At 57.9% G+C, this 11694-nt stretch overlaps 1 protein-coding gene across 3 annotated transcripts; it reads left to right on the top strand.

The window, feature by feature from the left end:
* Positions 1–564: 564 nt before the first annotated feature.
* Positions 565–11065, top strand: AGTRAP (angiotensin II receptor associated protein). Of its 3 annotated transcripts, none has more exons than XM_037165721.2 (5): positions 565–678; positions 6345–6379; positions 7639–7744; positions 8558–8756; positions 10349–11065. In XM_037165721.2, the coding sequence occupies exons 1-5, from the start codon at positions 652–654 to the stop codon at positions 10462–10464; spliced, it is 483 nt and encodes a 160-aa protein (XP_037021616.1). In that variant the 5' UTR covers positions 565–651; the 3' UTR covers positions 10465–11065. The 3 variants fall into 3 exon arrangements, with proteins under 3 accessions (XP_037021616.1, XP_037021617.1, XP_037021618.1); XM_037165722.2 differs by lacking the exon at positions 565–678 and adding an exon at positions 1663–1704; XM_037165723.2 differs by lacking the exon at positions 565–678 and adding an exon at positions 1766–2051.
* Positions 11066–11694: the final 629 nt, after the last annotated feature.

Below are 11694 nucleotides of genomic sequence, written 5' to 3'. Positions count from 1 at the left end.
CTCTGCTGCTTGGCTAGGAAACCCCACTTGTCCTTGCTGTGTTCATAATTAAGCTTGATTTCCCTCCCCTCTCGCAATATCCCTATTGCAAGAGTCTGGAATAAAGCCTTCCTTACCATTTTAACAAGTGTCAAAATAATTTTTCTTTGACAACATGAATTCGGCCATTTATCCTCACAAGGATCCTATGAGGTAGGTCCTGTAAACGTCTCCTCCTTAACTCTGGGAAGTAGGGAGGAGAGAGGATGCCCTAAGAAATGAGACACCAGCTGTTGCCACATTCGCAGTTTGCACCTGGACATTCCCCCAGGTTCTCCCCGCAGCAGGTGGTCGCATCAGTCTACCTGCTGGAATATTAACCAGGCAAGATACTGCGCCCTTTCCGACAGAAACGCCGCTGGCCTCCGGGCGCCCCGGGGCAGCTGTTTGAGCAGTGAGTGGCAGGAGCTGGGAGCTTGGAGTAAGCGCGGCAGCCTGACGCCGTCTCCTAGCAACTCGGCAGCGGTCCCGTGACCCGACTCACGCGGGCGGGAGTTGAGATGGGGTTGGAGCTGGAGCTGCGGGAGGGGCGGGGCTGGCAAGTTTTCATTCGGAGTGTGCAGGCCGCGAGCCTCCGCGGCTGTCGCGCCGGTGCCTTCCTCCTAGGTCGGGATGGAGCTGCCCGTCGTGAACCTGAAGGTGGCGACGGGCGTGGCGGGGCGGGGGTGGCCACGCCGCAGGTGGGCGGGCGCGGGGCGGGCCTCCGGAGTGGGTAGGGGGCGTTTGCTTTTTTAAATGGGGTGTTAGAAGTGAGAGGGCCGACAATGTGCGAAAGAGGAGAGGTAGGGAGGAAGAGAATGTCCAGCCCCAGGTGAGAAGGAGGTGGGCAGACCAGGGCAGGGAGCGGGGTTCAGGAAAAGGTCTTCAGGGAAGAGCGAGACGGGACGGAGGCCGTAGGGGGAGGGAAAGGGCCGCTCCTTCCCGGAGCCAGCCCCTTCCAGCTGGGAGTGTTCTGCCCCGGAGGATCGCTGTGGCCTACACGCCCAGAATTCCCCTGGAGAAAGGGGAAGGCGCGGGGGAGGGGCCCCGGGGAGCCCGAGGGGGCGCTCGGAGGCGGGACACCTCCTCACCGACAGAGGTGGGAGGGGCTAGACCTTTCACCTGGCCTCCCGGCACCGCCTGGTACTCTCCTTTGCTTGCTAAGCCAGGTTAAGAAAATTAGATTTCCCAGACAAGTAAGTAGTTTCTCCAAAATATGTAAGCCCAGCGTGGTTATTTCCTAAGAAACACAAACTTCAGTAGAAATTGCTTAAAAGCAGAAAACCCCAACTGTGTGCACCTACGAAAACACTGCCGGGCGTCCTGGGGTGTCTTCATTTCCGGAGCCTTCTCCCCAGCTCCTCGGGGCGCCCTCGACTGTTCTTTTTCTGCCTGCCCTGCGCCCCCAGCCGGCTCCCCCACCCCCAGCCGTGGTTTGGGTGACAGGGGCAGAGCCTGTAGCTTTGGTCTGGAGGCTGTGAACCTTGCACCAAACCTGCCATTTTGGGTACTGGTGCAGACTCCTTTGAGACCTATATCCAGGAAGACTCACAAGTGACCAAGCATTTAGCAGCCCGTGGTGTCTGGCACCGAAGGAACCCAAGTGGTAAATGACTACAAACAACACGTCATCCGCGTTTGGGTCAGGAGACGGGTTCTATGCTTGACTTCACACTGGCTGATTTTGTAAGCACACTCCCTTGGGCAAACCTCCTGGAGCTTCTGCTCAGGGCTGGAGCAAGGGAAGGGGCTTGGGCTGCCTGTTAGCTGGGAAGAACTGACATGAGGGCAACTGAGGTTTGTTGGCAGCGGTACTCATCCTGTTTCAGGCGGTGTGAGGTTAACGCCAGCTGCCTTTTCTCTGATTAGGGATTCGCCTAAAATAATGCTAAGAGAAAATCAGGTGATGGACGGGGGGCCGGAATGGAAGGGGCATCTGTGGTATGCCAGGTTATTTAGTTAATCACAGCAGCCTTCCAAGAAAGCTGATACCGTCATCTTTTTACGGATGAACAGAGTGCAGCCCAGATCAGGTAAACAACCTGCCCAGGTCCCCTAGGGATTCAGTGGCGGAGTCAGGACCTGAACCTACGGGGCCAGACTTCAAAGCTGGGACCCTTCCTGGCCACGACCTGGTAGTGAGGGCTGACTTCTGCCTCGACCGCTTATGTCCGTCAAGGGCACTTAGTCCGTTTGGGGCTTTTTTGGAGCAGCTTTACGGGCCTGGCAGCCAGGTACCACCGCACCGGTGAGCTGCACTGGCTTTGGGGGCCCAGAATGAAATGGCTGGTCCTCCACTTGTCTCTGAGGGTCTTTGCTGCCACTAGTCAGAGACCAGGAAGTGCTGGGATTTTCTGAGGGGCTGGGGTTGCCAGGTGACATACGGGACCTCCAGTGAATTTGAGTTTCAGATCAACAATGAGTGATTTTTTTTAGCATGAGTGTATTCCAGGCAATATTTGGGACATACTAACAAAATATTCATGATCTGAAGTCAAAAGTTAACTAGGTGTTCTGTCTTTTTGTTGTTAAGTCTGGCCGCCCTGTGGAAGGCAGCTGTTGATTCCTTGTTCGTAGACACTGAGGTGGGATGTTCTGAGGTCAGGGCCCCGAGCCCCCACACCTCCGCACTCCTGGTTTCCAACATTCCTTGGGCATTGGCCGAATGCCTGCTTGTGCCCAGCCATGGTGGGCAGTGGTGCCAGATGAGGAGAAACAGCTGCCCCAGGCCCTTTGTTGGAAGGGCGGTTTCACACCGAGCCCTTGTCCTGGGGCAAGTCCTGGGTGGGAGGAGTGACAATGTGACAAGCTTAGAAAGGACGAGACTTGGATCCAGGAGGCCTTGTTGGAAGAGCCCTCAGGAAGGGGTGGGGGGAGTGCAGTCTGAGTTAAGAGCTCAGGGCGGCTGGGTGTGAAGAGCCGGCCACCTGGCAGGCACTTTGCTCAGTGTCTCAGACGCCTCTTCAACGCCTCCCCCGCTCCCCTGTACCACTAGATCCACTCAGCAACCCTGAGAAACAGGCCTGCTGGCCCTCACGGACGGATGGGCCAGCAGCAGTTCTGAGAGGTCAGGTGATTTGCCCAAGGTCACACAGCTTCTTCGTCTTGAGTCCAGGATCCAACCCACATATTTGGCTGATTCTGTCTCCCCACCAAGGCAGCCCTGATGGTGGCCCTTACCCTCAGCCGCCCTGGGGGATCGCACTGCCTCACGGAGCAGGTCGTGTTTGCAGGGGCTGGTAGGAGTATATTCCACCCATCCATCTGTGTGTCGATCTGAGGTTCTCCGCCCCCACCCTAACCCACCGGGGCCCTCTAGTGGCACACCGAGGGCCTAAATCCCCATCCACGTGCCCCCTTGGTTTCCCCTCAGCCTTCCCTTCCTCCGGTCAAACCTCATTTCCATCTGCCCTTCCCTTGCTTTCCCAGGTCCTGACAGTTGCACAGGCCTTGGGCCCAGACCAGCAGTCAAGGCCAGACTTTGCTACTTATTAGCCTTGTGACCTTCAGCAGGTTTCTTAACCCTCTGAGTATCAGTTTCCTCACAGTAAAAAGAGGATAAAAATAACCCCTGTCTTCTGGGGTGATAAGAGGAGGACCCAGGGGTCCATCCAGGAGGTGGTGCGGTGTTACCTGTTTGTTGGCGTGAAGACTTGTCCTGGATAGGCAGGTTCTGAGATTTGCATCTGCGCTCTGTTATTTATGAGTGTTCCGGTTTGGGCCAGTTTACCTGATCTCTCACAGCCTCAGTTTCCTCATAAGTAAAACAGAATTAATGCTCTCCCCCACGGAGTTGCGTGAATGACAGAGGCTAAGTGTTCAGGGCAGTGTAGACTCGTGGTGGGCGGACCCTCATCAGGAGCAGGAGTTGCTCTTGCTGGTGCTGTCCCAGGATGCCCGCCCCGCACAGATGTGTGTGCTTGTTAAGTGGATACATAGAGGGGCCATCCGGATGCCTGCCTGTCTGTAGTTGAGGCACTCCCATGGGACACGTGGGTGACAGGCGTAGCCTCCATTTCACAGAGAAGGAAGGCACCTGGGGCTCAGACACAAAGGGACCTGGTCCTTGGACCAGAACCCGGGGCTCCTGTTCCTAATCCAGCATCCCACGACCCCAGCCTCCTTGGCTGTTTGACCCTCTCCCCTCCGGGCTGCCGACACAGTGTAGACTCCATCTGGGAAAGAGCTGGGCTGCCCCCCTAGGTGAGCACTGTGTGAAGAGTCCAGGAGCTCAGGTCTTTCTTTCCTCTTTCCCTGGATACATTCTCAGATCCCTTCCCCTCCCTCCCTCATTCTCTAGGGCAGTGCCTGAGAATCCCAGGTGTCCCCTTGGTGACCGGAAGCCTCCCCCAGAGCCAGCAAACAGTTGTTTTGTGTTGAGATGAGTCACTGTTCTCTTGCGCTGGGGTAAGGGCAGGGCTGGTTTGGCCAGGTTGCTTGTTGGAGCTGACCCGGATATAGGCCTGGAGCGCGTGGGGGGGGGGGTGCCCCTGCTTCCAAAGATGGGGAAACTGAGGAAGAGGAGGCTTAGTCTTCAGTGGGCTTCTTTCCCCAGGGGCTTAAGAGAATGATCCAATAGTGCTACATCTCAAATATTTATAAAACAAAAGGGATGTCTGAGGAGCAGACTGGTTGCCTTTGGAGATCTGGACTATTTCCAGGTTATTCTCTTTCCTTTCCTGGAAGGATGGCATCATTTCAGACCCTAGCCAGGTTCTCGCTCCGTCTCCCGGAAACGTCTTTATCTCACGGGTAGTAGTGAGTGACCTCCCCAGGGGCCCCCCTGCGATCTGCTGCCCTCCCGTGTCCCAGCCGTTCACCTTGCCACAGCAGGGCCGAGCTCTGCAGGGCCACGGGAAACAGCTGCCGTGTGCACAGCCTGGACGGAGCGGCCAGAGCCCTGGCAGATGAGGCCTGGTTCTGGAAGCCAGCAGTGGGAACGACCAGGTGCAAGATGGGGATGCAAACTGCGCCCCTGTGCCTCCTTCCTCCGCGTCTTAGTCTGCAAGCCAGACCCCAGGACGGCTTGGCCAGCCACATGGCGTGACAGATCCCCTCCCGCCTGTTAGAGGGGACAGTGGTCTGCTCTTAAGATAAAGATCAGGATTCTTATGCCCCGCCCCCCACTCAGGCCTAGTCCTGCCCACACCCAGATTCCTGGCCCTTCCCCGCTCTCTTATCTTCTGCTCCAGTCACACAGGCTTCTGCTCAGTTTCCAGAATGTTCACAGAGCAGTTGATGTTCCTTCTGCTTGGAATGTTCTTTTCTCTCTGCCCCTACTTAACCCCCTGCTCACCATTGTCTTCTTGGTGGCCCTGTTGTAGAATGAGGTTTCTCTCCCTTTGTTGTAACTTCCCTTCAGGACAGGGGTCTCGCTGGATCCCTCGTTCTCTGGTTATCGTTCCTGAGTGTCTCCAGCCAGGGAGGGCGGTTCGGTGCTACCTCTGCTCTGCATGCCGTCTCCTCGGGGCAGCGCAGCCACCAAGCAGCTCTTGGGTGTCGGGTTAAACCAGTAAATGTCTGAGAAACTGAGAACCATCTGGTCGCTTCTCTGAAGCCTCTGGGAGAAGAAACCCATGGAAGACAAAGCCTTCCCCGCCTCTGTTTCCCCGTCTTTGTAATGGGGTGAGCACATTCACACAGGCCCAGGGAGGCTGATGGTTGAATCCTGGCTCTGCTGCTGGCCGGCTCTGACCGTGAGCAAGTAAGTTACTTGCCTCCGAGCCGCAGCTTTCTCAGCTCTAGAATGCACCTCCAAGGGTTGTGGGAATGAAATGAGTTCCTATACAGGGAGAACCTAGAAGGCGCCCTGTGTAGTGCTCACAGCTCCATAACCCTGCTTCATCTACAGAGGTAGATGATCTCTCAGCTTCCTTCTAGAGCCGGCCTGTGGTGTACAGACGCGACCTTTTCAAAGTCTCAGGACCTCCCTAATGCTGGGCTCATTGGTCCTTACAGAATTATTTTCCTGGTCTTCTGAGTGTTGGGGGCTGCGGAGTCAGACCCCTCTTGGTTCACTTGCTTTGGTGAACTCAAATCGAGGTCTCCTCCCCTTCCAGGGCAGGTTCCCACTCCTCAAAGGAGCCTCTGGCCCGAGGGAACAGGAAGAGTGTGGGTGTCTGCTGTGGCAGTGTCCCCTGGCCTGGCTGTGCCTCCCTCCCCTCAGGCTTGTTCGCCACTGCTGGTGTTTTACAGCGGGACAGCTGCACAGCCCGCTTACTTGGGGGCTGGGGAGGGGCCTCTGGTGTTTTCTGGCTGTAAAAGCTCCTTGCCCCCAAGGCGGTCACACTCACCGATATCTCCCCCACCCCCGTTTTGTGCTGCAGATGATCATCCTGGCTCACTGGCTGTTGACGACCTGGTAAGTGACTCCCAGTGTCTGTGTCTGTGTCGACCTATCTCCCAGCCAGTTCCAAGACTAAACAGCACTTTTGTCAAGCAGATCATCAGCAAGCTCCCCACATCCCAGGAATTTTGGAGGGGCAGGCAGTTCCCTTCCAGAGGCCTTTGCCATCACCACCTCCTAGGAGCTTTGAGCTCTCTCATCCAGGGTGGCAAGGTCAAGTACAGATTTCTCAGTCACACTCCCCTAGCTTCTGAGTTAGTGAGTCTGGGCCACAGCCCCGGCGCCTGTTTTCTGAAAACCCCCAAAGACTATTGAGCCTGGCTGCCTTCTACGCTCAGCTGCTTTGCACGTGTTTTCTGTATGGTAGGTAAACTTTAACGAATGTCGTTGAGTTTACGGAGTGCCTCATGGGATGCTGGGCGGTCGAGGCCCAGTGAAAATGCTGAATAAGAGCATGGCCTCTTGAGCCCGATGACCTGGGTTCAAATGCCAGATCCACCACTTAGCAGTTGTGGGCTCTTGGGCGGGTTACCTGACCTCTCTGTGCCCCAGTCTCATATAATAAGGATAATAATGCCTCCTTCCTCCAGCCGTTAACACGGATGCATGTGAGTGAGTTAATTCAAAGCATTGAGAATGTACCACATACGAATAAGTAAATAAGTAAACATATCAGTTACTCACCATCCCCTAAGAAATCAAATAGAGTGGGCATTGGGGCAGACTCTTAAGCGACAAGGTGTCATTTAAAATGCGTCACTCAGGGATGGACTCCTGGACTTAACATTTGAGCTGAAACTGAAATGACAAAAAGGGGCCAGGTGTTCCTGGTAGAGGGATGTAAAGGGGGGCTGTGTAGCGCCCACAGGGCCCCTTGGGCATGGGGCAGAGTCTGTATTTTATTTCAAATGGGACAGGAAGCCGTCGGAGGACTTTTAGCAGAGGACTGATGTCCTGGGATTAACATTACTAGTTGCTATTCAGAGAATGGCCTGGAGGGGGCAGCAGTGGAAGTGAGACCAGTGGGGAGGTGGGGCTGGTAAATCCCTCTGGAGTGGGTGGTGTTTTGGGTCTGAAGGGATCCTGTTTGGAGGCAGAGCCATGGAATTTCCTGACATTCCTGGCTCACAGCTGGGGAACAAGCGGCCTGGCAGACGGTGGCTTCTTCTCAGACCCTGGAGCTTGAGGGAGGTGACCTGTGGGAGGGGGGAGCACAGGTCTGGGGGTGGGGGGGCAGTCACCTGCTAACCTGACTCAGGTGCATCTTCCTGCAGGGGCTGCCTTGTGTTCTTCAGCTCGTATGCCTGGGCCAACTTCACCATCCTGGCCGTGGGCGTGTGGGCCGTGGCTCAGCGGGATTCCATTGACGCCATCAGCATGGTGAGCTGGGGAAGCGCTGCGGGGACCTGCTCCATCTTCCCCTCACCTGTCCCACTCCTCTGTCTTGTGCCCATTTCCTAAAGCCTTGCAGATCATCCCGCCCGTGCAGCCCACGTGTGTGTGTGTGTGTGTGTGTGTGTGTATGTGTATATGTGTGTTCACTAGCCTGGAGTCTCTCCCTGCCTCTCCCCAGAAAGGTGTGGGGCCGGTCCCACCAGTGGCCCAGACTGGCCACGCCTGGAGGGTGGTGGAACACGAACCCATAAATCGCCCCCGAGGACCCTCTTAGGAGGGAGGGATTTGGGTGGGGCACCCACGGAGAGGAAGCCCTACTACTCTGTGAGGTCAGAGTGCACACAGCCCTGCCAACACCCGCAAAGCCCTTGGAGGGTGGTGGCTAGTGCCTTGAAGAGGAGGGGTTTCCTCAGTGGAGGAGACAATGGGTGAACTCCGAGGCACCTTCCATCTTGGAGGTTCTAAAATGAAATCTTGTGCTTCTGCATGGCCTCCAGGGCAGTGATAGGAGAGACAGGCGGGGGCTGTTGTGGAGCTGGCAGGCTGGCTCGGGACCTCAGGGACCCCCAAGTCCCTGCTCCAGCCCTGTATAGGCCCCTTGGGCACCTCATTCACAGGGTCCTGCCTGCTCACGGAGGCTGCTTTCCAGCAAACCCTGAGGACAGGGCTCGGATGCAGCTTCTGGGCTGTACATGGTGGAGGTGGGGGGAACGATAGGGGTGTGATAGGGTGTCACTGTGCTCATAAACTCGGATGACACGCAGTCATGCCTGGACCCTGTGCTGTCCTGTCTTGCAGTTTCTGGGTGGCCTGGTGACCACCATCTTCCTGGACATCGTCCACATAAGTATCTTCTACCCGAGGTCCAACAACATCACGGACACGGTGCGCTTCGGTGCCGGCATGGCCATCCTCAGCCTGCTCCTCAAGCCGTTCTCCTGCTGCCTGGTCTACCACATGTACAGGGAGCGTGGAGGCATGCTCCCGCTGCACACTGGTGAGGCCACCCCTCCGGCCAGCTCCCAGCCCCCAGGGAGTTGGCACTGCCATCTTCCCACGTGTCCTTGTTCTCCTTGCCTCACCCACAGCCCCTACACCAGGGAGCTGACCCCAGGGGAAGGCGCAGGGAGGGGCTGGACGTGAGCACTGAGTGCCAGGCCAGAAGCGGGCTCCTGGTCTCTGCCACAGGAGCTCCATGGTCTCGTGCTGTCCCAGCCTGTCATGACCTTTCCCCATCCCAGGCTGAGTGGTGGCCAGGAGCCCACTCTGAGCTCAAGCTGGGATGCAGCTGGGGTGTGCCCCAGTCCCAGCTCAGGGCTGTGTACAGCCTGAGGCCTGAAGTCTCCTGCAGGGGTCTGGGTGGCCAAGGGAGCGATGGTGCCGCCATGGCTGACCGGCCCTCTCACCTCGGCCCTGCCTCTCACTGCCCTCCCTGAGTCGCACCCCTTCCCATGGGGCCGTGCCAGTGTCCTGCTCGCTCCAACACCTGTGCTCATTTCCTCCCCCCCCCCCCCAGACAGGGGTGGGTGTGGCCTGCTGCCTCTCACTCCCGAGAAGAGGATTAGAGTGACCAATAGTGACCCACCTGGGGGAGCAACAGGGCCAAGGGCAGGAGTGGCCTGGGGCACCTGCCCTGGCTGACCTCAGCACTGCTTGGGCCTGCCCTGGGGGGATGGGGAGGAGCCGGTAGCGTCCTTCCATTACACAGATGGGGAAACTGAGTCCCAGAGCCCTTGGGACTCGTTCAGGATCACAGGACAAGTGAACCGAGTAGATAGGCGTGCGGAGGGTGGGCACTGAGAGCCCCACTGCCCGCCTTGCCCCCCAGCCCCAGCTCTCTGGGCTCCGCAGTGGCCAGGCTCTGGCCTTCTGGACAGAGCGGTGATTTTCAGCCCATTTTCAGCCACAGGCGTTTTTACAATACGCAACACCTGACTCTTTAGTCGGGGCACCGACCTCTTTTCCCTCAGATCATCAAGTTAAGAGATGACGACAACCAACCCAATAGCAATTGGGTGTGAATGAACCCTAAGCATACCTGTTTTTTTGGTCCAGTCTGCAACAATATATTTTTCGTTGTGCTGCAAAATTTTAATAATTAGCTTACATGTACCATGCAATGAAAAAGGGCGAAAATCACTGGATAGAGTGACCGTGTCCATCCTGCCTGGGCCAGGGCCGGAGGGGAGCACGGGCCCAGGGTGGACGCCCCTCGGCCCCGATTCCTGAGCGTGCCACGCCGCTCGGTGAGGCACTGACGCAGAGCGGCGAAGAGCCCAGGCTTCGGGCCGCACCGTCTGTGTTTGAATCCTAGTCCTCAGCTTTGAGCTGTGAAATGTCAGGCAAGTCGGTTCATCTCCTCGACCCTCAGTTTCTTTATCTGTAAAGTGGGGACAGTAAAACCTCCTGCTCTGTGTGTGGGGGGGGTACTGAATGGAATACATGCGGAAGGCTTTGGTGCCCAGCCCGTGGCCCCATCGCTGTCCTGCCGGCCTGCCTGGCGGGGGGTGGAGCAGGCCTTGGTTTGGATTCCATGAACCGCCCTGAGCCCTCACCTGTGTTTCCTTTCTCCCCGCCCCCCACTCCCAGGTTTCCTCGGGCCTTCACAGGAGCACAGCGCCTACCAGACGATCGACTCGCCTGAGGCCCCAGCAGACCTCTATGCAGGCCGGGAGGGCAAGGGTCACAGCCCGCAGGAGTACTGAGGCCAGCCCCGCTGCGCCGGGCCCCAGCTTGGGGGCCAGGATGACGAACTGTAGGGGAAGTCTGGTCCGCTGGCCTTCCTCGTGCCCTGGATGCCGTTCTAGAGCTGTACCTGGTCCCCTCCTTGGACCTGCCGTGGAATGTGCCCTCCTGTGCCCCATCTCAGGTGTTGCCTGAACGCCCCTGCGCACATGCCTGTCCCCAGGTCCCCAGGGCCTCCCCTCCCTTCCATGTACCCCACTGGTTCCAGGCGGGGAACTGTGGCCACTTTCTTCACCTCCACCCTTGGCTCCTACGTGCAGGCTCCAGGCCAAGCCACGCCTGAGGCTGGCAGAGCCCAGCCTCCAGGGGCCAGAGACGCCCCTGTCCCCGCCTCCCTGTTTGTCCAGCCCTCCCACAGAAGGCCTGTGGGCTTCCGGTTGTGCTTCGCCCCAGGAGCCGTCCATCAGAGGGGGGTGAGGTCTTTGTGCTTCTCACTGCCTGGTCGGTTGGTCCCAGGAACCCCCGGGTTGGAGGTGGGAACTGCCTGCTACACCTGCCACCTGCCACAGCATCCCCCTGCCCTTCTCAGAGCCATGGCATTAAATTTCGAGGATTTGGGTAGCAGGGTGTGTGTGTAGCCATGTTCGCTATCCCAGCTGCCGGGCCTGCCACTGCTGGGAGGCTTTGTTCTGTGAATGCCCAGGGTGCCGGGCTGAGCAGCCTGTCCAGTCGTGGCCAAGGAGGCAGGGGCTCCCGGTCAGCGGTGCCCATCGTGCTGAGGCCCCTGCAGAGGAGGACAGTCAGCGTGGCACAGGGAGGTCTGTTTCTCTGGATCAGATGACTCAGCTGATGGGTGGGTCTTGCTGCGCCACTGGCTGGCTGTGTGTCCTTGGGCAGTGCAGCCTCTCTGACCTCCGTGTCCTTTCAGAACTAACACCTGCCCGAGCGTGATGATGCCCGCAGAAGGGCCCTGAAACGACAGCCAAGTTGGTAGTGGGGTTGCTCCTCGAGCTGGGGCGAGGTTGGGTCTGAAGGTGATGGGCAACCTCTTCCTGTGTCTTGGCCGCGGAGCTGGCTGGAACTGCTGCCTGTCTAGAAGCTCTGAGGGTCCCTTGCCCTGGACCCCACCCCACTTCAGTGGGGGTGGGCACTGAGCATTGGCCACAGGTGTCTGGCTCAGCCTGGCTCGTCCCCACTATGGAGAGGTCAAGGCCCTGAGCACAGCCCCCACCATCCTCCTGTCTGTATCC

This window comes from Artibeus jamaicensis, unplaced genomic scaffold (assembly GCF_021234435.1).
Source record: "Artibeus jamaicensis isolate MK-2021 breed Jamaican fruit bat unplaced genomic scaffold, CSHL_Jam_final scaffold_847, whole genome shotgun sequence".
NCBI lineage: Eukaryota > Metazoa > Chordata > Mammalia > Chiroptera > Phyllostomidae > Artibeus > Artibeus jamaicensis.
This window is presented reverse-complemented; position numbering and strand designations above follow the sequence as displayed.